This window comes from Aphelocoma coerulescens, chromosome 27, assembly GCF_041296385.1.
Source record: "Aphelocoma coerulescens isolate FSJ_1873_10779 chromosome 27, UR_Acoe_1.0, whole genome shotgun sequence".
Taxonomy (NCBI): domain Eukaryota; kingdom Metazoa; phylum Chordata; class Aves; order Passeriformes; family Corvidae; genus Aphelocoma; species Aphelocoma coerulescens.
In genome coordinates, this window is record NC_091040.1 from 4,873,408 (window position 1) to 4,897,071 (window position 23,664).

The 23,664-nt window shown below is 51.5% G+C and overlaps 1 protein-coding gene across 1 annotated transcript; it reads right to left on the bottom strand.

Annotated features, from left to right (window-relative positions):
* Positions 1–1,839: 1,839 nt before the first annotated feature.
* On the bottom strand, positions 1,840–17,827 carry WNT9B (Wnt family member 9B). The gene is made up of 4 exons (XM_068996577.1): positions 17,751–17,827; positions 8,993–9,249; positions 3,187–3,452; positions 1,840–2,316 (listed from the first exon to the last, which is right to left on the bottom strand). Exons 1-4 carry the CDS (start codon positions 17,825–17,827, stop codon positions 1,840–1,842), a joined length of 1,077 nt encoding a protein of 358 aa, XP_068852678.1.
* Between the last annotated feature and the right edge of the window lie 5,837 nt (positions 17,828–23,664).

Here is a 23,664-nt window from a genome sequence, read left to right on the forward strand (position 1 = left end):
GTGAGAGGGAAGCTCTGAGTGGCCTCCAAACAGCCAGTTAATGGCTTGATCTGCTCTGAGACTGCTCTGTGCCAGCCCTGGAGGGAGCAGGAGTCAAAAATAGTTGTAAAAACCAAAAGGGCAACAAAGTCAGGGTAAAGAGAGTGTGAGCTCACGCTCCTCACTGTGGGGGAATTGCTCAGAGCAGATGGAAGGGAGCAGCTGAGCTGCCCAGCTCCAGCAGATCCACACTGCAGAGCTGAGCACACAGGGCACATCCCACACCTCTGAGGAGAACTCCATCCCATTGGAATTCAGCACAATTCCGCCTGTGGATGAGCCTGTCTAGCAACCCAAACCAGCATCTTCACCCCTTACATTGCCACTGAATTTTGAATTGAGCTTAAGGATTCCCACATTCTTTGCAGCACTAGCCCATCTCCACTCTGGCTGGTTTGTGCCCGTTGCCAAGACTGAGTAAATACAGCAGATTTTTTACCTCAGGGACGATCCAGAGCTGCTGCAGGATTAACCAGGAAAACCCCTGGAGCAGGAAAATACACTGTCACATATACACTGTGAGCTGAACACCCACAGAGGTTGTGCCACACACACCTGCATTTACCTGGTGGCCAGGTCAGGGGGTACCTCACTGCCATTCCCAAAACTGCTCTCTAAATCACAGCCAGAGGAACTGAACAGGCTGTGTCTGGCGTGTTCAGCTAAAAGTCCACTGGAAAAACAAGGCTCAAAGTCAGGGGCTCATGACTCCAAATCGGCCTGTGCTCCTTCCCTCACGCCTGCAGGGGCTGGTTATACCCAGCTCCTCAGGGCAGGGATTGTCACTCATGACCTGCACATATTTCAGACAGCCCAGTTCCCGTGGTTCCTAATTCCCTTTCAGAAGCTTTACCTGTCACTGGCACAGGGCAGGATGTGGGATGTCACATGCCTAGGGCACCAGGTAGAGTGTGCTGCACATAGGACAAAAAGGTGATTGATTGATTGATTGATTGATTGGGGGAAAGGAGGGAGAGAGATGCATAACTGGCACCATCACCCTGGATGACCACCCATAAATACCCCTCTGTGAGGCCACGTGCTGCAGAGGGGTGAGTTCACAGCCCTCAGCTGAGTTCCTGTGGCTCAAACAGGCTGTTCCATGCGACCTGGAACAGCAAGGTTAAAACATGGTTAGCCTGGAGTCCAACATCCGAACTACAGACCTGGGAGGTGATGGACGTGAGCTCCCTTTGTTTGTAAACCGGTACTTCTGAGGCACAATTTCTGTGTCAAAATGAGATTATTCGGCAGTGTGTCTGTGAGCTCACAGCTCCCAGGGAATGGCGCTGAGAATCCCCCACTGCCAGAGTCCTTCTGTGCCTTGGTGCAGGAGCACGGCTGTCCCTGCTACATCTGGAGCCAGTCTCTCTCTGGTTGTGGCCTCCCCAGTCCCTTAATTCTCTTCTCTCCAGGAGCCAGGGCACGAGCCCTCAGAGTCCCAATGTCACCACCCCGATGCATTTCCAGGACTGCACCTGAAGGATGGAGGAGGAGGATATTGCTGTAGAGGTGAGTACAAGTTTGAACTTGAGGGATCTTTGTGGCTGCATCAGGGTTTCTGCTGTCCCCACATTCCCCCTGCTCTCTGTCCCTCCTTCCTGACCCGATACCGCACAAAGCCTCTGCTTTTCCCCCCTCACGCAGGGGGCTCTCCCCAGGCTGGAGCATCTCAACAGCGAGGTGAGAGGAGCACAGCACGCGTTTGGTGCTGGCCTTTGCCCTCTCCCCGCAGCAGAGAGTCGTGTCCCTGTCCCCCTGCTGCTTCCCTGCACTTGCCTCGCCCCTCGGGCGCTGTCCCTACTGCTTGCAGCTGTAGACCACCTCCTCCTGCATGCACTGCTGGCACTCCACGTAGCAGCACCACTGCACCTGGCAGTGGCACGAGAAGGTCACCAGGCGGCTCTGGGTGTTGTAGCCCCTCCCGCAGCACATGCTGTCGCAGTTGCCCTCCCGGGAGCACGTCCTCCCCGCCGTGCCCAGGGAGTATTTGCTGGGCCGGCAGAAGCTGGGGGAGTCCTCCACGTACACCAGGTCCGTGGGGCGGGGCAGGGCGGGGTGCTTGGCGGAGTGGCCGTGCCTGTGCGGCCCCGCCAGCTCCGAGTGTCCCACGGCGTCGTTGCTGGTGCTGAAGACCTTGACGGCGTCGTCGTAGCGCAGCTTCAGGAGCCGCCCGATCTCGTGGAAAGGCGAGAGCTGCTTCCAGCACGTCCGGACGGCGCAGGAGCCGGACACGCCGTGGCACTTGCAGGTGGTTCTGAGGCCGTTCTTCACCGCCTGATGAGGAAGAGGAGGGGTGGTTATTTACCTGCCAGGACCTAGTTCTGGTAGAGGCAACAGCTCAGGTCGCAGACAGCTGCAAGCACTTCAGTTTTATTGGCATTATTTCTATTCTATGGAGGGAAAAGTGTTAATAATTTTTAAAAAAACGGAGGAATGGCTACAGAGTTGACTGGCGAGCCAGAGAGTGAATAGCCTGAGGATAACCAGCTGAACACCAAAGAAGTTCTTAAATAAGTTCTTATTAATTCTATTTGTCATAGTAGGAGCAGTCAGCCATAAAACCGAGTATCTCCAGCATGGTGAATTCCTTTTGGTATATTCAAATGAAGACAGTGCTCTAATTAAACAACAATTGGACTCAGTAAATGGGAGACAATGTAAGTCAGTAGCCTGTAACCTACAGGTCAAAATGCTCAATCTGATGGTCTCTGATGGTGACATGACTCCTTCCATAGCAGGTCACCAGCAGACTCATAACTGATCTCAAGAGTCTCGGTCCATAATCTGCTTCACACATGCCACCAGCTCTAAGCTCCAGCTGTTTTGAGAACCCCCTGTGGCCCTGGCATAACCCCTGGAGTCATTCAGCTGTGGAGTTTCACAGCTGTCACCGTGCTGTGTGTCCCTGGCACCCACCCTGGGACCACTGGAGGACACAGGATGCTCCTCTGCCACTCAACACACAACTCCTCACACCAGAGCTCAGGAGACTTCCCAGGGACTCTCAGCGCCACAAGACCCAGGACACACAGGTGAACAGGTCTGGTTTGAGCAGGGCAGCAAATGCCCTCTCACACACAGGATGGGTTGGAAGACTTGCGCTGAGTCCAAAGTTCATCCCAAGCCTGCCAGTGCAGCTCCTACCTTGATGCCCACGTTGGTGTTGTGGATGTCCACCTTGGCCCGCAGGTCTTTGCCGATCCTCTTCTGCCCCAGGAACTTTTTCAGGAACTTGGTGCTGTACTTGAGGTTGTCCCCGCAGACGCCCCACTGCCAGGCCTTGCGGTTCTCCAGGCCCGGGGAGTCGTCGCAGGTGCAGCGCTCCATGCGCCCCGCGCTGCACGCCCGCGCCAGGGAGTGCGTCAGCGCGGCCGAGGACACGGCGTACAGGAAGGCTGTTTCCTTAAAACCTGCGCAGGAGAAGGATTGGGAGATGGGAGGAGCAGGAAAGGCACCTCCCTGGCTCTCCTGCCTGCCCATGGACCAAACCCAAGCACAATAATTAGAAGTACAAAGAGACAAAACTCCGGTGTTCCCGCACCATCCCCACAGAGGAACACAGATTGAAGTGACCGGTGTAGTGACACTCCGGTCTCACCCATGACTGGTTCAGTATGGACAAAGGAGGGGTGGCAAGAGACAAACAGTCCTGGGAAAACACCCAACTGCAAAAAGTGATTGCCACTAAGCTCTGTTTGTGCCTGGCACGGAGCTGATTGGTGTAATTAGAGACCATCATTGAAATCATGTTGTGGCATAAAATCAGGAAGTCTGTAGTAGAGACTCAAAAAAAGTGTCTTAAAATCCAAGGTGTTATTTTAAAATGTTTTTAATTGGGGCTGTACTAGTATTTTCTATGAAAAGACCACATGGAGTTGGAATGGAAAGGGTTCAGTGTTGAAGGACATCTTGGCAAGAAGGAAAGCTCACACACGTGTGTGGGTTTTCTGAATTCTCTGGAAATTGTCTACTCCCAGGGACTGTGGGGGTGTGTTCTGAAGCTGTTCTCCTCCCCATAGCAGATTCCCAGCTTGGCTACAATCCCTGAGGTCATGGTGTGACTCTGACATTTTAACCAGGAAAGAAGTACAGTGACTGAATGAAAATTCAGTGTGGAGACATGAGATCACACAGGAATAGGAATGTTGATACCCACGAGATTCACAGAAGTTTCAGAAACTCTGAGTGACACAAACCTGACCCAAACCACAAAACTTTTTTTTATTTATTTATATTTACCTCCTCTCCTATTCAATCCTGGGGGAAATCTTAATATTTCCTCTAGAGTTCATTTGCAGAAAAAAACCACAAACTACTAATGGGAAGTTGCTTAACAAGTCCACAATTTAGTGCAAGGAAGAGAGGTACAGGTGACTGATCAATAGCTCTGAGGGCAGGAATGGGCAAGACTGGCCAAAATAGAAAAAAAATTGGTTTATGAAAGAGAGAGCACTTCTACATTGCGTGGAAGAAAACACAATGAAGCAAACAAATATTCCACATGCGAAAATTCCAAACATCCTTCCACATCAGAAGGAAAACCTGTTTCCCCTAGTAACAGAAGAGACAACCACAGAGACTTGATCTAGATTTGCTCTAAGCCCTGCCTGGAGCAGAGGTTGGAAGCCACCTCTAGAATTCACCAAGTCCAACCTCAAATCTCTCCATCATTCTGTTCCCTCAGAGAACTCCCATCCAGCTGTAATAATAGACCAGAACACTGAGTGCTGAGATCTGAGTGATGTCCACCATAAACGACCAGAGAGCAGGACAAAGAGTTCTTCTGATGGCTGCCAGCAAGAAGAACGAAAAATGTGACTAATCATGAACATAATGGAGAGGCTTCATTAGCAACTTCAACAGACTTCATAGGAGCTCTTTGGAATTGCAGAATTTTAGGTAAAGATCTACCAGCAGCATGGACATGAGGGGAGAGTCAGGAAAATATGGAGGAGATCAAGGAGATCGACCAACAGACTGCTTCCTGCCTCACCATTTTGGTTGCTGTAACCACTGGGGCAATAATTTGCAATTCATCTCTCTGGTTGATGATCCTCAATAAAATTTCTCTGGGTACTCTAAAAATAATGGAAGAATGTCACCAAATCCACCAAAAGTTTTGTAAAAGCTGGTATGGGATGTGGTCAGTGCAGACTGTGGATGGCAGCATGATGCTCACATTTTCAAACAGCGTCTAACCTACTCCAAAGGAGCTAAGAGAGGGTAACTGATACTTGAGATCCTAAATCTGCTAAATCATTCCAGCAGCCAATCTCCAGATGCTCACCAGATTCCCACCATCCCCTCTGACACACTGATCCCAGAAGAGAGGAGGGCATTCCGGAGGCCCTTTCCCATGCCATGAGGAGCCAGCAGGCCCCGGCGGCTCCACAGCCCCTGCTAAATCTGACTCTGTGGATCACCACACTGCTCCTGCTATTTCTGATGCTTTGGTTTCCCCATGTAAGTCCTGGCCAGTTTTCAGCCCACTGGAAATCGGAGGCCGCTGCTGTGGTCAGGCCACTGCAGACAGCAGCAACTGCAGAGACCCAGCAGACTTTGAAACGTCTCCTTCTCCTTCAAACAAAGCTTCAACATCACCAGGCTGCCAAATGCTTGTCTGAAAAGTCTAAGATGATTCCCTCTACCTCATCATGAGGACTCAATCACCATTTCATTGTTAATTCACAAAACAAGTGAGGGAAGTTAAAGCTGTCCTTCAGCCCTTGTGGAATGTGGGGCAGAGCAGCTGCTGGAGCTGGATTTTCAGGAGGACACACCACAGATGGCAGCAATCAGCTCCAAGGAGCACAATTTGGGATCTGAGCAGAGGTTTCTCCCTGTGCCCTGGTATCTCTCCTCCCACAGTGACAGCAGAGCTCCTATCACCACAGGCAGTGAGGCCTGGAGCCGATTCCGGGCTCTCAGGGCCCAGGTTGGGGATGGGTCACTCCCCTGACCCCACTGAGTGTGTTGTGAGGGACAAAATGGAATCTGAAACTCAGTGCAAGGGGAACATCTGAGTGCAGATGTCTCTGCTGGGCAATTTGGCTGCAAACATCCAGCACAGAGATGAATTTCAGGAGGCTGCAGCAAAGCAGCTCCCTCTGGTAGGACCTTCCATGTGTCCAAGCCTTGCCCTGAGCTCTCCAGAAGCATTTCTTAGCTCAGCAGCCTATAAATCCAGAAGGACTTTAGCTGTGATGGCAGCACTGTTGTGTGCTGTGGTGTGCTCCAGACCACAGGGAGAATTGTAACAGGAGGAGTTTGGCTATGGGGTGACTCTGCCAAAGGAAAGATGCTCAGGGTAAGAGGCTTTTCAATGCTGTAGTGAAGGAGTGTGAGCATTTCAGAGCAGGTGGAGGAGGCATCTCTCTGAAAACAACAACAGCAAAACCAACCAACCAAAAAATGCTATAGAAGTATAGAAAGATTTAGGGTGGAAGGACTCCCAAGGTCTTTAGAACAAACTCCTGCTCCAAGTAGGGCTGGCTCCAATGCCAGCTGCCCAGGGCTTTGTCCAACTGACTTCTCCAAATCTCCCATCCTGGAAATTCCATGTCTGTGAGTCACCACTCCTCTGTTGTACCATTCCTGGATTCCTCATGACATCAGTGAAACCACTGCTGGAAGGTCAGAGTCCAACCAGAAGGAGGCAAAGAAATGGATTACGGGGTGGAAGGATTGCAGAGAGCTCATTTCTCAAGAAGCATTTTGAGAGTGGCTGGCTCTGACCTCTTCACTAAAGGTATTTATTTCCCCAGATCACTGCATCCGAGGTGAAATCCTGCTTTACCTGACTTCCAGCAGCCCTTAATGGCACACCCAGGACACCAAAAGGCCATCACTGCTTTACATGTTTTTATAAAGACATCAAGTGCCCCTGTGTAACAAGGTGGCTTGAAATCATTTAAAATCTAACCCTTTCCATGGATCTTTAAAGAAGTGGAGAAGGAATGCAGGAGGATTTTGCATGGATTACTGAGGAGTAGTAACTGTCATAAGTGACAATGGCCACAGAAAGGTTGCAGGTTATGCAAAAGGAGTTTCCCAGTTGTACCCAGAGAAGTATCAAGAGCAACAAACGGTGCAGACTGGTAAAATAAATCTGGCATTTCAAGAACCAGAAAACCCTTGGCTCATTGTTTGTTTGTTTGTTTGTTTGGCATCTCTAGAAGCAGGAAAAGCACTGATGATCCAGACCAGTCACAGCAGTTTGTCAGTGGTGATTGCAAATTGAGTGTGGCTTTTCACCTCTTACAAAAATGCCCCGTCCCACTGGGAAGGATCTTTTTCACTCTCTTGCACTCTTAAGACCATCTAGGACTGCTAAAAATGCGTATTTTTCTTTATGGTTTCTCTTGGAGCATGGAGATAGCAAATGATTTAAACGTTTCAAAAACACTTCGTCACTACCTGGGTGACAGGGGAGAGTTGCATGACCAACAATCTCCAAGAAAATTCCAAGAAATGTCACAAACAGATCAAAAGTGGCAGCTGAAAGCGTTTGTGTTCTTTATGAAAGAAGCAAACCCCTTTGCAAGCTAAAGGAAAATGAGAACTGATAATTGCTCCCAGCCAAGTGTCCTGTCACACAGGGGGTGCAGCAATACCTGGCTGTATTAAATCATCACTTGATCCTTAAGGTTCTGTAATAAAAGTTTTCAAACACTTATCCCCATCTGCCAAAACAGGTTTGAAATTACAGGTGATATTTTATTTTGTCAGTCAGGAGCCCATGGAAATGCTAAGGCATGCCACTGCCAGATAATTAAATGTTTTCCAGCTATTTGAAGATGAGGATTATTCAATTGTCATTTTCAAGTTCTTTGAGGTTGATGAAGGTGCAGATGTCAGAAAGACACTCAAAATGATCGTGAACAGCTCCTTCCACCACCTGCTAAAAAACTCACAGTTGAGCCTTGCAATGAAGAAAATCTGATCTTGTATGTGCTGACTTAATAAAATATTAAGCTGATATTTAATGTAATAAAAATTGATAATTTTTAAAGGAAACATAAAAAAGTTTCGATCCCAATGTTATTTAAAATTAGCATTGATTTTCATCAAAATTAATATTGGCTTCTTCAGGCCCTTTTTTAAAAAAACATTAAGTTGCTAAATATTATCAAAGAACTGAAACTCAATAAATCTGAAGACTGAAGTTTAGCAAGTGCTAATAGAAGTTATTGAAGGGCTGAAACTCTGTAACAGTCAGGCTTTGGTTGGACCAGGACTGGCTTGGCAAACCCTATATGCACTCTCTGGGAACTTTTATTAAGAAATAATTTCAGTGTCCATCTTCATTGTATTTTTCTCAAGCATTGGAAGGATTTATTATTTTCCCTTCTACCTCAAAGCGAGACCTTATGGGACAATTTTTTCATCTAAAGCATTTTGGGAAACAAGAAAGCAGTGGGTCTTCTGCCCAAATTTCTCCAAATTTATGTAAAAGAGTCTTAGGAGAGATTCATCAACATGCACTGAGATGTGTGCATGCAGATAAATAGCTTTTTCAAAGAGTAAATAGGTTTAAATTTTGGATTTGAGAATTACAGAGGTTTACACACATGAATACCCAAGGAACTAAAAGGATTCCTTTCTTAGCCTGTCCCCTGACATCAAGCACTGACCCTGCTTTCCCACAGCATCACCCCAGCTGAGGAGGGTGCTCAGGGTAAGGGACTCTGCTCTCAGAGAAGAAGCCACCAGCCAAGGATGTGAACGTCCTCCCACCTTCCAAACCCTCCTCCCGCTTTCCAATCCGTGACAAACCGTGCTGGGAAGATGAGGACAAAGCTTATTTTGTGGTAAGGGAGCCCAAACTGCTGGGTGAAACAGAGATCTCGGCACTCCCCGTTCGCCGCCTCTCTTTGCTCCATGTGAGGTTTAATTTGGGACATCCTGGGGGTTGCAGCGAGAGTTTCCCCGCAAACCAACTACCTTGTACCTCTCTTGAGCAGGCTGGGCCGGCCCTCCAGGCTGCAGTTCCAGCGCTCGCTGCGGAACTGGAACTGGCACTCCAGGATCCCGAGGCGGATCGCGTCCCGCAGCGTCTCCGCCAGCCCCGGCTCCCTCCGGCACAGCCGCTTCTGCTTGCGGGACAGCTGGAGCAGCTCGCACTGCTTCACGTGCCCCTTCCCCGGGGCAGAGCCCCCCGGGGCGCCCAGCGAGGGGAAGTGGGTCAGAGCTTCTTTCCCGGTCAAGCTGGAAGGAGAGAAGCAGGAGAAGCGGTGGGTTATGGAAGACATCCCTGGGATCATTCAAGGTCACGTCGGACAGGAGCTCTGAGCCACCCTGAGGTGTTCCTGCCCATGGCACAGGGTGGTCTTTAAAGGTCCATTCCAACCCACAGCAGTTTGGGATTCTGTGATGATTCTAAGATCATAGTCATGGAAAAGGTGAAGAAGGGAAGGATATTTAGGAAGCTGCAGGTCGGGGCATTTTAGCAGCTCAGAAGATTAATCAATACAGATTGGTTAGATCTGGTATCCCATTCCCATCACCCACCAGGGCAAAGTCCCAGACTGATGCCATGGGGAGGAGGAGAAATCCATGTCTGTTGTCACCAGCAGCACCGTGGGAATTTCTCTTGGCTCCATGGAGAGAACATGACAACACTCATTCGTGGCTCAGAGGTCAGCAAAAGTCTGGCTTAGGGAAGTTCAGACTGCACCCAGCTCAGTGGGACAGTGCTGGTTATGTCAGTGGTCAGTGTTGCTGTTATGTCAGAATAACAACCCTCACCTAGAACCTGGACTTTGCCTGGCAGTGGGATTCCAGCACTGACATCCCAGGAAATGTGATTCCTCTCCCTTTGCCATGCAGTGTCTGTGCTCCCAGGCACCAAAGTTTCCCAAGCTCCTGGCACAGAGAGAGGAAATAAGGAAGTGGGAGCTGGCACTGAAGAGTTTAAGAGCCTGATGTAACAACACAAATCACTCACTGAAAGCACAGCTGCAACATTCCCAAACTCAGGTACCAAACTACTGACTGTCCACATGCCAACAGACCTGCTGCCCGTGCCAGGCATCCTATCTCCCCAAAATCCCTTCTTTCCAGGCTCCATCCTCATTTTAGTGCCCTCCATCCCAGCTAAACCATCATCCATCCCTTGTCAGATATTTGAGACAGCAGCAGTGGCTTCACTCACTATTTAGACCAATCATCTCCTTCCTAGGAAAGGTGTGATCAGCTCTGAGCCCTTCCCTTTCACAGGGGTTCAGAAGCAGCAGGAGCTCAGTGCAGAGGCTCCGTGGCTCTGACTCCAGAGGAGTCCCAGGGTATGACCTCAACTGGGAAAAAACAGAGAACTGCAAGATAACTGCTCTCTGTTTGTTCTTGCCGTTACAATTCCATATCCCAAGGGCCCAGGATATTGGCCAAAAATCCATGAATCCCGTCTCCTGGGGGACAGAGCAGGCAGTGCTTTAGTCCAGTGGCAAACAGCAAAGCAGGAGCCGTAGGGTGAACACTGAAGTCAGAAATTCAGCCCTTGAGCAGACACAGTTTCACTAAAGGCTGTTGAGCTCCCCCAGATTTGTTGGGGGGGTTGTTGAATTTCAAGTGGCAGCTGTAAAGCCAAGACTGTGAAGCTCTTTTGTAGGCCAGGGGTGTGTGATTCACATCCAGGTGCTGACTTAGGAAGGAGAATGTGGTGCAAAGGTGTTGCTGAAACCTGTGTGAAAGGGAGAAAAGGTGGCAAAGGGATCATCAAGATTTACAAGAGATGTGATGAATGACACGACCCAGGGAAGAGCTGTCCTGGGCAAGCTCAGAGGAACTCTAAAACCAGAGTGGAATTGGTGGGCAAAGGTTAAATACAGAACTGTGGAGAAGAGTCAACACAACTTCTGTGGAAGGTGGTCAGGCCTCTTAAACCTGAAGGAGTCACTGAACACGCAGATCAAGGACAAGCCAGATGTTACTGTCTGCTTGGACAGGTACAGGTGACAGATTTCCAAAATAGCTTGTGTAAGAACACAGCTGGATACCTTCCACAGTTCCCACCAGGAGAAGAAGGGATACCAGGAGAACACAGGGCTGTGGAAGCAGGACTGGCCTCCAAGTGAGTAAAGATTATTCCAACCTCTATTATAAAAGAACCAGGGGAAATGACAATAATTTATTAATTGATAGACTTAAAATAAATGAGGCTGTAGTTAAACTTGCAGCCCTTCTCAATGCAGAGCACCAGGAACGCTAAAATATCCATATATTCATACAAACCATGGAAGACAAGTCATAAAGGGACCATTAAACACAAAGATACTTTGCCACAGGAAATTCTGGATGTGCAGACTGCCAGAAGCTGGAAAAGATTCTGAGGGAGCATCTCAGTCTGCCACCCTACTCCTGTTTATGCTTTTGCCTTGACGGTTGTTATTAGCCAGTGCTGGTGAAGGTGGTGAAGCCACATAAACCCTGAGTTCTACAGTCCTGGACAGGGATTATCTCAAGGATGTCCTGTGGCCCAGCAGTGGCCAGTGGGATTTGGGAGAAGGTGGCTTTGCCATTCTCCAGGCTCTGAAGGATGTTGGGTGTTGATATTTGTGGAAGAAAGGCACCAAAAAAAAAACCCTGAAGAATTTGATTCCACTTCCAGAGCAATCTCAATAGTGTAAATACAGCCTGGGACCACACACAGAGATACCGAGTCTAATTCATCATTTTCACCATTCAAAGCAAAAGCTTCTCGGGAAAAACACTTCCTAAAACTGGATCCAGCAACACTTTAAATTCTGAAAGAGGTAATGCAGCACCCTGCACAGATAGTTGATTGCACAGGCAAACTTACTTAATATTTATTATTATTTTTATTATTATTATTGCTGTTGTTGTTGAATTTCTGAAGTTGCAACACATGGAGTAACTTGTTTTTTCTCTAGAAATGGAGGGCAGAAATAACCAGATGGAGAGAACAAAGTTAATGAAGTAAACAGTCAGTTAATCCAAGGTTAATCCAAGTGACTAAAGCTACCCAGAACACACCTGTCTGTGATAGTCTCCCTCGTGCAAACTCTCACACTTGTCACCTGAGGCAGGGCAATGTCAGCAGGAAATAATTATATAAATGATATAAATTATGTAAATAATTCCACCACTGTGTTTGAGGCTCCCAGGATCAGGAGTCACACAGTCAGAGCACAGACACAGCTCCCAAAACTCCTCTCTCCCACAACTTTCAATTTAGACAAGCAGAAAGGAATTCAAGGAGGTGCCCAAGGCCATGCAGGTGACAGTGGCACAGCTGGGAGCAGAAGCCACTCTCTGAGCCAGGACAGCCACAGCGATTGCCCGTGTGAGTGGAGGCTCTGCAGGCTCCCACCACAACTCTGTGTTTTATCAGGGCAGAGCCAACACAGGATCTGATCAAGATCAGAGCACGCAAACATTCGTACAAGATTAAATATAAATATGCAGATATTTGCAGTCAGGCAAACTGCATCGTTTTAAATGATTTAGAGTGTATTATCTACAGATCATACAGCAAAGAAAGTGAACTCTTTGAATTAATGCACACCTGCTCGCAATCTGAAAGAACAATAAGGATCTCCAACTTTATTTCTCTCTCCTTTTCTGTCTAAGCACTTTGCTAAATTCATCTATTTCCTTTAATCTCCTTCCAGCCACATTCCAGCTGCTTAAGAGACTTTTAATGAGAGGCTGTTCCTGTGCAATGCCCAATGTCCTCTGGATCTGAAAGGTCTTAAAAACCAGTAAAAATATGCCTTTCCTACCTCTCCCAAGTAAGGAGAAAAATCAAAGCAGCCCACAACAGGACTCCATATCTGATTTCAGGCGCCTTTCATGTTCCACAGGAATATCTACACCCCACGGAGAGCTGCAAGAAGCCTTCAGGAAAGGCTGAGAGAATGTGGGACACGACAGATGGAACCAAGGCCTGTGCAGGGCACAAAGGTCCCCAGCTCTCCTCTGTCCCCGGCAGCTCTGTGAAACAGAGTTTTCATCCTTTCACAAACAGCACAGTTTAATCCTCCCCATTTGTCCCTGGATGAAAGGATGGCCTGTGAGTGCTGTGCTGTTGTGACTTTATCAGGATGGTTCCTCTGCTTTGTACCCCCACTGCCTGCAAAGGAGGTGGCAGAAATCCCCAGAACATCTGAAAGATTAATCTCAAGAATCAATATTGAGATTTAGCAGTTGATATCAAAGCTTTTTACTTTCCTCCATCAGAGTTGTCATTTCAGCCCCTCGGGCAGGTGTCTCTCTACCTGCTATCCTCCAGGTTTTCTATCAAGTTTCTGCTCCTCACAAAGAGAAAAAGCTTGAATTAAAACCTCAGGTGAGTTCACACGACATTGTGAGTCAGAATCCTTTGAGATGGATTGTTTGCTGTTTGCTGCAAGCCCTGCCTGGGAGCAGTAACAGATGATGTGTCCAGATCCAGACTCATTTTTTAAAAAGAATTCTCCCAAAGCTCCACAGAGAACAGGATATAAAATTCCTTCATCAGAAGAGCTGCCAGTTTGGGAGGAGAGGCAGTAACCAGGTCAGGCTTCTGCACAGGGTTCTCCATCCTCACCTGCTCTGGGCTCCCACAGTCTGGACATCCTTGGTTTGGCTCCTTCCACCTCCCAGCTCAGCCACATGAAATATCTCCATGTGGATCCTGACTCCAGGGCAGTTCCAGGGCTGACAAGCCCCCAGCCCAGGGCAGCAACAGGGCAGTTGTTACAGGGGAGAGCAGATTTTCAGTCTAACGCTGGACTGGCCACATTCCCCAGAACATTCCTGGCATGAAACACTCAACACCCAGTGGAATGGGTTTTTAGAACCTGTGATACACTGAGAGAGTGACTGAAGAGATTCTGGGTGCTGAAGAGAATCAAAAAGCATCCATGAAAAGCTTTTCCCTCTGCAATGCGTCTGCAGCCCCACAGCCCCTCTGCTGTTTCACCACAGACTCCATCCTCAGTCTTCCCAAAGCTCAGCTGAAAGTTTCCTTCCCTCTCCATTTCTGCTCTTTCTCTTTTTTAATACCCCAGTATTCTGTGTGACCGACAATGACAAAAATGATGCTGTAACAAACCCTCCTGAAAGAGGATTTGTCCTTTGAGGAACAACGATGCAGCCCGTAAATAATATCAGCATTTAATTATCAGCTGAACAGGAAGAGAAATATCCTCAGAAACCTTTCCAGGAGCACTCAGAACTGGACAGCAGAGTTGCTATTTGAGGTGCATTTGGTCCATTAGATGTATCAGGGAAATGCTGCAATAAAACAGTGCCAAAGAAAGCAATGGAATGTGGGTAACTGGGCTTGCTGGACATCTCCAGAAGGATACAGGGGATGTGAGGACAGCTTTTTAAGGATGATCATATTTACTTTAAGGTATCATTTAACACATTATGCTGTTTCCAAACCTGTGCAAGGCCCAGGTTCAATAGCCCTGCAAGTCACATGCTGTTTTTACTCTCTAACAGCCCCAAAAAAATCCTTCCATGAGAAAATGAACAATCGTGGCTCTGGCTTTGATGGAGCAGAACCAGCACTGAAGACAGAGGGCACAGGTAGGGCTGAATCAAGAGGAGCTGTGAGCCCAGTCAGCAACATCCTGCGGGATCCAGGCACCTCTGTAGCCACCAGAGGCATTTCAGGATGAGTTATAAGGAGCAGGGACCAGCCCCAGTCATGGAGCAGGGGCCAGCCTGGCCCATGGATGAGACATGTCCCAGCATGTTCCACAGAGGCCTCCCCAGGAGAAGGCTTTGATCAGGTTTGGTGCTTCCACCTTCCCACCGACCTCCTACCTGGGGTGGGTCTGTTCTGGATTCTGCCCTGGGAGAAGCTCTTTGCCCTCCAGCACATCCTAAATGACTTTTCACCTTGTGAAACACGAACAAGGAGACAACAGGAGGCTTAGAGCTTTTAATGAGGTCTGGAGACATTCCCACCACCTGAGGAGCAGAATATCCTGAGAGGAAAAGCATGAAAAGGAGGGGAAGCCTTACAGGAGGCTGCAGGGTAGGGGAGGATTGAAGCAAAGGTGGAAGCAAAACCAGCATAAAGGGAGTCAGGAGGTGAGGACTGGACACTCCTGGATTCCTGCATGCAGAGAGCCAGGCAAGCCCAACACAGTCCCAACAACAGCCAGGCCACATTTCACACAGAGCTTGTTTTCGCTGCCTCTCCTAAAAGCAGGTTTTAATTTACCCCCTGTGGACCCAGCACCAGGAGTTCAGGATCTGCTCAAGCACAGCCAGTGCACGGACACCAGTGAGCCAACAGCTCCAGGTACTGGGAATGGGGTCAGAGCTCTGCTGGACAGGGCTTGGAGCAACCTGGTCGAGTGGAAGATGTCCCTGCCCATTGCAGGGGGTGGGACTGGGTGATCTTTAAAGGTCCCTTCCAACCCAGCCCATTCTAGGTTTCTCTGAATTTATCCATTGTAATGCTGTGTTCACTCTGGCACAACTTTGTTTTCTGTATTTAAAGGTGAGCTGTGTCTTTGCCAGGCCCTTGGACCATTTTTGCTGGACTATCCCATACACTTCATGCTTTACCTTTGTCCTAATGGAATCAAACTTGGCATTTCCTTCACCCTTTGAACCAGCAATAATTCACCTTTGCCACTTCCACAGCAGAAAGGGCTCAGGTTGCCACCCAAAAGCCTCCTTCACTTTTTCTTGCATCTTTGCAGGTTTTCTCCATTAAGTGTTTGGAAAGCCAAGATTTGGCTCTCGTGCCTAAGCCTCTCCTATTTGGCTAAACTTAGAATCAGACCACTGACCCAGGGTCCCCAGTCCCTTCCAGTTCAGTAATAATTTAGGTGTGAGATTGCTTTTCTCCCAAACCAAGCCACATCAGACCACATTCACTTCTAAAATATTCAAGTTCCTCCCAAGTCTATCAACTCAATTTTGTATCTGAAAGCACCCAAGTATCACACTGCTCATCACCACCAAACTCCCTGAGTTCCTAAGCTTGGGTTTCTTCTTTTGACTTTCAGATGAAGAGGTGAGAATATGCAGGACACACCTGTGTCAGACCCCTCGAGTTAAAAAACCACATTGAAAACTGAACCTACAGCCTCAGATCCTGAGCTGGGCAAGGTCCAGAGGCAGCACACACAGATTTCATGTGCCCAGAAAGCTGCTCGTACCACTTAGATCATTGACACAGAGCAAAGGATCACCCAGGTCGCTTTAACAGAGTCCAGCCTGAGCAATGGTCAGTGACAGCTCTGTGTTGTTATCTGGAAGGGCAGCACAAATTCATTCACTTCCCCTGGCACAGCCACGTGCCCATCCCTGTGGCTGGAAAGCCAAACTGTCCCTGCAGCCCAACCCTTTCTTGGAGTGACTGCTGCCACAGGCTCTGAGTGACTGAGAAAGGGGAGCCCCCGCCCAGCACGGGCTTAGGTGTGGATTAGGCTGAATGATACTGAATTAGGCTGAATTTAAAATCCAGATGATTTAAGGAAGCTTCGCAGCAGAAATGAAATACCCGTCATGTCCTAGGTGAGAAGTGGCAAGCCAGCAGACACTTCCCAGCAAACATAGGAAGAAGCATCTGGCATGTGGTGGAAGGATCAGTGGAGAGGGGACAAGGCCCTCCACGTGTGTAAGGCAGCCCAGACCAGTCCTGAGTGCTACAACCACTGATTTACGAATGCTTGTGTCTGTTCTACCCTCACTGATATGGGCACCAACAGCTCTGGTAACCATCAGGGTCTGAAAATCCTTCCTGAGGAGCAGCTCACATAGAAAACCAGACAGAAACCCCCAGAACACTGCATGGGAAATTCTGCATTGACCCAGCCTGTTCCAAACCCATCTTTGCCTTTACCCCAAGCAAACTAAAACGTGAGGGGAAGACACACACCCAGGGACAGCTGTGCCCAAGTGATCCTGATCCTGCCCCCCGGGCTGGAGCAGCAGCTCTGCCTCTCTGTGCCCGAGCACACCCTCTGTTCCTGGGCTGACTTTAAGCCATGGAGCCCCGCAGCACCTTCATGTCCCCATCCCTGCCTGCTGAGCCCTGGCTCCCTGTGTCAGCCCCGTCCTCCCACCTTGTGCCCCCAGGGAAGCAGCCTGCAGGGAGGGATCAATGCCAGCCGCTGCCGGGGCTAATTCGCACCCTGAGAGACTCGGAGCACACTTCAGGGGTATAAATCCAGTTTTCCTCCCTCTTGCTCCCAGCCAACAGAATCTCCCACCCATTTCCACATCCCGCTCTTGCACGGTTGATCGTCCCCTGGTCCCATCTATCCCGCGGGGGCTCCTGCGACCCCAGCACAGGGTGTCCCCTTCCCTCACCCCCTGCCCCGCATCGCCCCGCCGGCACGGTCCCCGCGGTGCCAGCGCTGCCCGGGGCAGTGGGGGGATGCGCGGGGCGCTGCAGGTGCGCGGCCCGGCCGGGACCCCCTCGCAGCCACGGGGACGTGCCCGCGGACCGAGCAGCCCCGCGGAGCCCCCGCGGCCCCTCCGCAGAGCATCCGCGGGGAACGGCGCTCCCACGGTGCCGGCGCTGTCCCAAGGACGCTCCGAGCTGCCTGCGGACACTCGCGCTCGTCCCCTGGTCCCGGTGCTGCCCCACGGACACTCCGAACTGCCCCACGGACACTCGCGCTGCCTCCGGCGCTGCCCCACGGACACCCCGAGCTGCCCCACGGACCCTCGAGCTCCCCCCGGGTCCCGGCGCGAAGGCAGCGCCGGGGCCGGACCCCGCGGGCGGTGCTGACCCGAAGTAGGCGGCGGCGGGCGGCGGCGGCAGGAGGAGGAGGAGGAGGATGCGGCTGAGTTTGGCGGCGGAGCGCATGGTGCGGGCGGTGCCGGTCCCAGCTCGCTGCGGGCCGCCCGGCGCCGCGGCTCTTTAAGCGGGAGGCGGGGCGGCCCCATCCCGTCCCGTCCCGTCCCGTCCCGTCCCGTCCCGTCCCGTCCCGTCCCACCGCCGCCGGGCACCCCCGGGGCTCCCTGGGGACCCGCCGCCCCCCCAGCCCTCGGGGACGCCGCGCCGAGTCGCGCCCCGCCGGGTCCCTCCATCCCCGCCGGGTCCCTCCATCCCCGCGGAGATCTTCAGTCCCGGCGGGATCCCTCCATCCCCGTGGGATCCCTCCTTCCCCGCCCGCTGCCTCCTTCCCCGCAGGATCCCAAGGCGACCCCCGGGGCTCTGCGCTCCCAGACCGCGGTGGGACACAGCGGGGCTCAGCACCAGGCTCCGGGATGCCCGGCAGTACCCCATGGAACGATAGCTGTGGGTGCAGCAGGGGAACATAGCGTTTCCAAGCCTCAGCACTGCCTTCGGGCAGTTGTTTGGGCAGGGAAGCCTCAGAGATGAGGTGAAGAGGCACCTGCTGGGGCACCCAGCAGTCCCCAGCACATCCCTCCTTCTGCTCGGGCTCACTGCTCTGCTGTTCATGGATGTTCCAGAGCACGGAGCAGCTCCCACAGACACGTGTAACTAAACATGCACTGCACAGGTGACATCTCCCAGAAATGCTGGGGGGAAGGACCCTTTGGAGGTCTCCAGAACAACCCCCTGTCCCAAGACAGGCTGCTGTCAGATCTAGACAAGGACGGCTGTGTCTTTGTCCAGCCAAGTCCTGCAGACCCCCAAGGATGCCCGTCCCCACACCTCTCCGGGCACTCATCCTACAGATGCACATCCCTCCAGGGGAAGGGGGTTTAACACCCAGCCTGACCCTCCCAAGTGCAATCACACAAACTTTCAGAGGAGCTCAGAAGCAAATTTCCAGAACCCAGGAGTGGCCATGGGGACAAAGGTGCGATGCCTGCCCTCTGAGAACACTCCCAGGACCGTGGAGCCACACGTGTGGAAGGGTCTGGACAGGCACGTGAAACCAGCCCCCCCAGGCAATGAATGAAGGGCTCTGTGCCAAGCTGGAGGTGCCCTGCTGCACGTCCCACCCTCCTCCAAAGGCCTTTGGAGGTGCTTTGCAAACAGCACAGAGGTGTGTGCGAGGCTGAGAAACCCAGCACTTCCTAGAGACAAAGAATCCCAGCGGGGTCCTCGGGTGCCTCAGGATGGGGAGGGTAAAGGCCTGCTCTCTGCTACTGGGACCAGTGCTGTTCTCCAGTCTGTACCTGGGCTTGTCCTTTTTGTTTCCCTTCTGGCCATTCCCCAGGGCAGAGCATCCCTCAGCTCTGTCCCTGCCTGGCTGGCAGAGATGGGCTGTCAGGGACTGGTGGTTTCAGGAGAGGGATTGAGGTCAGTAGGGATGGCAGGAGCAGTCGCCATCTCACACCAGTCCTACTACAGTGAGAAGAGGAAGCCCTGCTCTCCTCCCGTGCCCTGTCCTAAGCTGGGCTATGCCCCCTGGCCCTGGTGGCACAGGAGGTGGAGCAGGGCTGTGGTTTGGGAAGGGAAGCAGAGGGAGGTGCGTGGCTGAGTGTCACAGAAGTCTGTGGCTTCATGAAGGGGGTGAGATGGGAGCATCAGGTACCATGAAAAATGGGGTGAAGAAGGGCGATGTAACTGTTTCAGCCCTTTCAGAGCTCCCCAGCACCCAGTGCTGTCCCAGGACCCTGCTGACTCCCCATGAACTGCTCAGCTGCAGCCTCAGCTCAACCTTGTTGCCCAAATATTCAAGGAGCAGCAAAGTTCCATCTCCCTGCCCCTCTGAAAAGCTCTTCTTTCCTGCTCTTGGCAGGGCTCATCAGATGAGACAGAGACTTGCTGATTTTGTCCCCCCTGTTCAGAGGTGATTGCACAGGAAATGCTTTTGTGGCTATTTTCCAAAGAATCACAGAATGGTTTGGGTTGGAAAAGACCTTACAGACCACCTCATCCATGCAGGGACACCTTCCACTATCCCAGGGTGCTCCAAACCCTGTCCAACCTGGCCTTGGACACTTCCAGGGAGGAAACATCCACATTTTCTCACAAATTGTATAGGAATGACTGGGAGAGGGGGTTGCTTTTGATAACCCTCTCATTTTTTGACTCACTTCCTGCTACCACAGCATTATGCAGAGGATACAAGCCTGGGCATCAAGGAATTATGGACATCAGCATTTCCTGAGAGCACCTCAGGGAATATTTTTCAGCCACAGTGCCAGGACGTCCCCAGCCAGATCCTGGGAGCAGCTCAGGAAGAGGGCAGCCCCCTGCCCCCAGCTCTGAGAGTGGAACCACGTGGAGAGCACCATGCCATGGTCCCCAGTGTCACATCCAGGCCTTGGTGTCTTTGGCAAGGAAGGTCACAGTGCCACCTCTGCAGTTCTGCTGGGACTTGCTCTCCTGACTCACATGCTCTGGTGCACCACAGTCCCAGTCCTTCGGGTTCTAGAGCAGCCCAGGTCCCTTTTCTCAGACTCTGGGAGAAGCTGTGACTCCCTTAAGCCCCTCCTGGGTGCTCAGCACCTCAGTGTGTCAGGAAGCTGCCTGGATGTGTTTTCCCCGTCCTGCCTGGGGAAGGGAGCACTGCTGGGCAGGGCAGAGTTCCCACAGCACCTCTGCCAAGGGACCAGAGGGAATGAGAGGGGTGGTGGCTCCTGGGCAAAGCTGTGGCAGGTGAGGGGCTTCCAGTAGTTCTAGAAATTCTTGGAAGTCCAGTGCTGCCCTGCCCAGCTCAGGTGGGCAGGTTCCCAGGAGAGCCATGAAGCCTTGTAGAGGAAGGAAAGAGCACTGGACCCCACAGGGCTGTGCAGCTCCACCCAGACCTGCTGAGGAAGGGACTGGCCAGGGCCCAGGTGGTGAAGTGACCACAGAGGATAATCCTGTGCTGATGTTTCAACCCTTCAGTCCCAGAAAAGGAATTCCAATGACAGAGCAGCTCATGGGGGGCTGCTGAGGCAGGCAGTTCAGCAGGGGTGGGGCTGAGGGCCCAGACACCTCTGTGGTGCCTCCTGGGAAGTGTCTCTGATGTGAGGAAGGTGCCTTCCCATCCAGTTTGGAGGGCACATTTTCACACCTCTGGCAGTATCTGTTTATATCAGAAGAGTTATGGTTGGCAGGACACGTTTTCCCTTCTGGCTGGGGTGAGGGAGGGAATTCCAAACGGTGTGGAAGTGTCTGGGTAGAGGTGGGAGCTATAGGGCAGGTGGAGGAGCAGCCACACTCCCTGGTGTTACAGCTGGGGCTGGCTGTGCCCATCAGGCAGTGTCTGCACTGAAGAGCTGCCAGCAGAAGGGGCTGAGCTGCTGGGCAAGCTGAGCACACCCTGAGGCCATGGAGGGGGTCTGTGACCTGCCCTTCTTGGTGCTGGTTCCTTCTGCCAGAAAAGGGGAGCCTGGGAGAGGTGTTGGGCTGAGGAAGGACAGCCCTGGCTGTGCCTTCTGCTCTGCTCATGGCAGGACAATGGAGACGAGTCTTCAGCAGGAGGTGTCCAAGGGACAGCGTGTGGGACAATGTGAGTGCTCTTCTTGTTCCCAGACCTCTCTTCCTTCTTGGGTTATTGGGCAGCTGCTGTAGCAGGGCCTGTCCCCCTAAGTCCTGCCTGGCACAAGGTGTGAGAGAGCCCAGGGTTGGAGGGGAGGTGTCCGAGCAAGGAGGGAGGAGCACAGTCCTGGAGCTGCTCTTGGGGAAAATGCAATGAACCTCAGGAGTTTGGCTGGCCACTGAAGAGCTGGGTCAGAAGGAGGATGAAGGGAAGATGAGTTGGTGTCTGAAGAAAAGAAGGTGCCAGAAGAGACACCGGACAGAGCTGGAGGAGGACAAGGCGGTGGAGCTGGGCATGAAGCAAGTCCAAGAGCAGGAATGTGAGTGGCTCTGTGCTGGCTCAGGACTTCGTTCCAAGAGCACGAAAGGGAAAGGCTTTGCCAGAGGCAGGGCTGAGGACTCTGCAGAAGAAGGCTGTAATAACATCAGGGGAAAGGAAAACTGGCGAAAATAGGAAGGCAGCAGGAGTACCTGAGAACCCGGGTACCTGAGGGGGTCCCCCCGAATGGGGGAGGCTGCTCTCACTGTTCCACTGCCCAGTGCAAGGCCAAGGCTCAGGCTTTGCCATGGAGCTCCCAAGCCAGTAAAACCCGTGAGAGCCTGGAGGAAGAGCAGTTGTCTTCTGTCCTGGCACGTTCCTACATCCCAGTTCCTGGGGTCATGCCCCAGGGCTTGTCATTGTGGATGCTTCTCCAGCTCAGTTATTTTATTTCAGAGCTGATTTGATCTGTGCTGGTTTGAAAGCAGTTTTAGAGGCATTTCCCAAGGCACAATGGCCATGTTTCCTCTAAAGCAGATCATTTCTGAGCCAGCTGCTTGCTGCTCTCTTCAGTGTCCCATGGCCATCTGGGCAGGTACCTGTATCAGCAGTGATTTCACACCTGCAGTTCACGTAGGGTTTTATCTAGGGCGTTTCAAGGACATTTTAATCCAATTTCAGTTGCCACCTGGCTTCATTTGATTCACCACAAAGAGGCAAATATTGTGAGATTTTGGAGAAAAGGCATTTTATGGGATTCATGCAAATCCAAGCAAATATCCCACTCAATGTTTATTTTATGCTGGATTTGACTTCACAGGAATTTCTGATACTTGGGTATTGATTAAATGTATTGGGCACAATATTCACATGTTCCCACCCAGGGCTTTGCAAAACCCACCCCTCTCCCCATCTGAGTTGTGAATTGGTCCATACAGCCCTGTCCTGCTCGGAGAGCCGGGCAGCAGGTCCCATGCTCCAGAGAGGGCATCCAGGACCCCATGGAATCACCAGGGCTTGTACAGCCCACAAAATGAAAGCCCCTTCCCTTCTCAGGAGAAGAAAGCTTTGGGATGGGCAGCAAAAGGCTTTTCCAGCCCTTTTCTCAGGGACTGCCCAACAAGACAGCAGAGAGGAGGAGGTGACAGGGAAGTGACACCACCATCCAGCTGTCCTCTCTAATTCAGATGCAGTTTCCTTTTGGCTCCTGTGGAGCACAGAGCTGACAGGTCCCATCCCCAAGAACTAAGGAATATTCCACGTTTCTGTCATGCTCGTAGAAGTTTGTCCATGCCAAGGGACAGGTCACATCTGCTGCAGTGGTTCATAATCTCCTTCCTGCCACTGCAGCTCATGCCAGCAGCCCTGCCCGGGCACTGCCCTTCACAGGCACCACACAGGGCATCCATAGCAACAAAAACCAAAAGTCAGGAGCAAGGCCTGAGGGACTCCCTGGTATCCCAACACCCTCGGACTCTGGGGTGTCACATGGCATTGCCTGATCCCAAAGACTTCTCCTGAGCTACCTCTGGCCAGGACATGATCCTCTTGCTTCTGCTGAGCTCATTCGCTCTCCCAGCAGTGTGAGAGACACACCTGGATTGCCCCAGACTGTGCCTCCAGGCCATGGGGTGCCATGAATGTGCCTGGAGTGCCCAGGCTGGGAGAATCCTTCCCATGGCTGTCAGGAATTACAGCCAGCCCAAGGAAGAATTGCATTCATCCTTTTGAAAGACCCCATCTGGGGCCCCAGCCCCCCTTCAGCCATCCCATCACTCAGCACCTTTGGTTCCCTTCACCACAGTTCCCAGCACCTGCCCTGGTTCTCCTGGGGCTTCATTGACAACAAGGAGAACACAATGGCAGATATTCCCTCTATTTTTCCTGTTTTGGTTTCCTGATGTCCTGTTCTCCTTGATGACCATCCAGGAGGTTTGAGATTATATTTTTATAGAAGACTGTGCTTACTTAAGCACTTCTTGTATATTGGAAACTC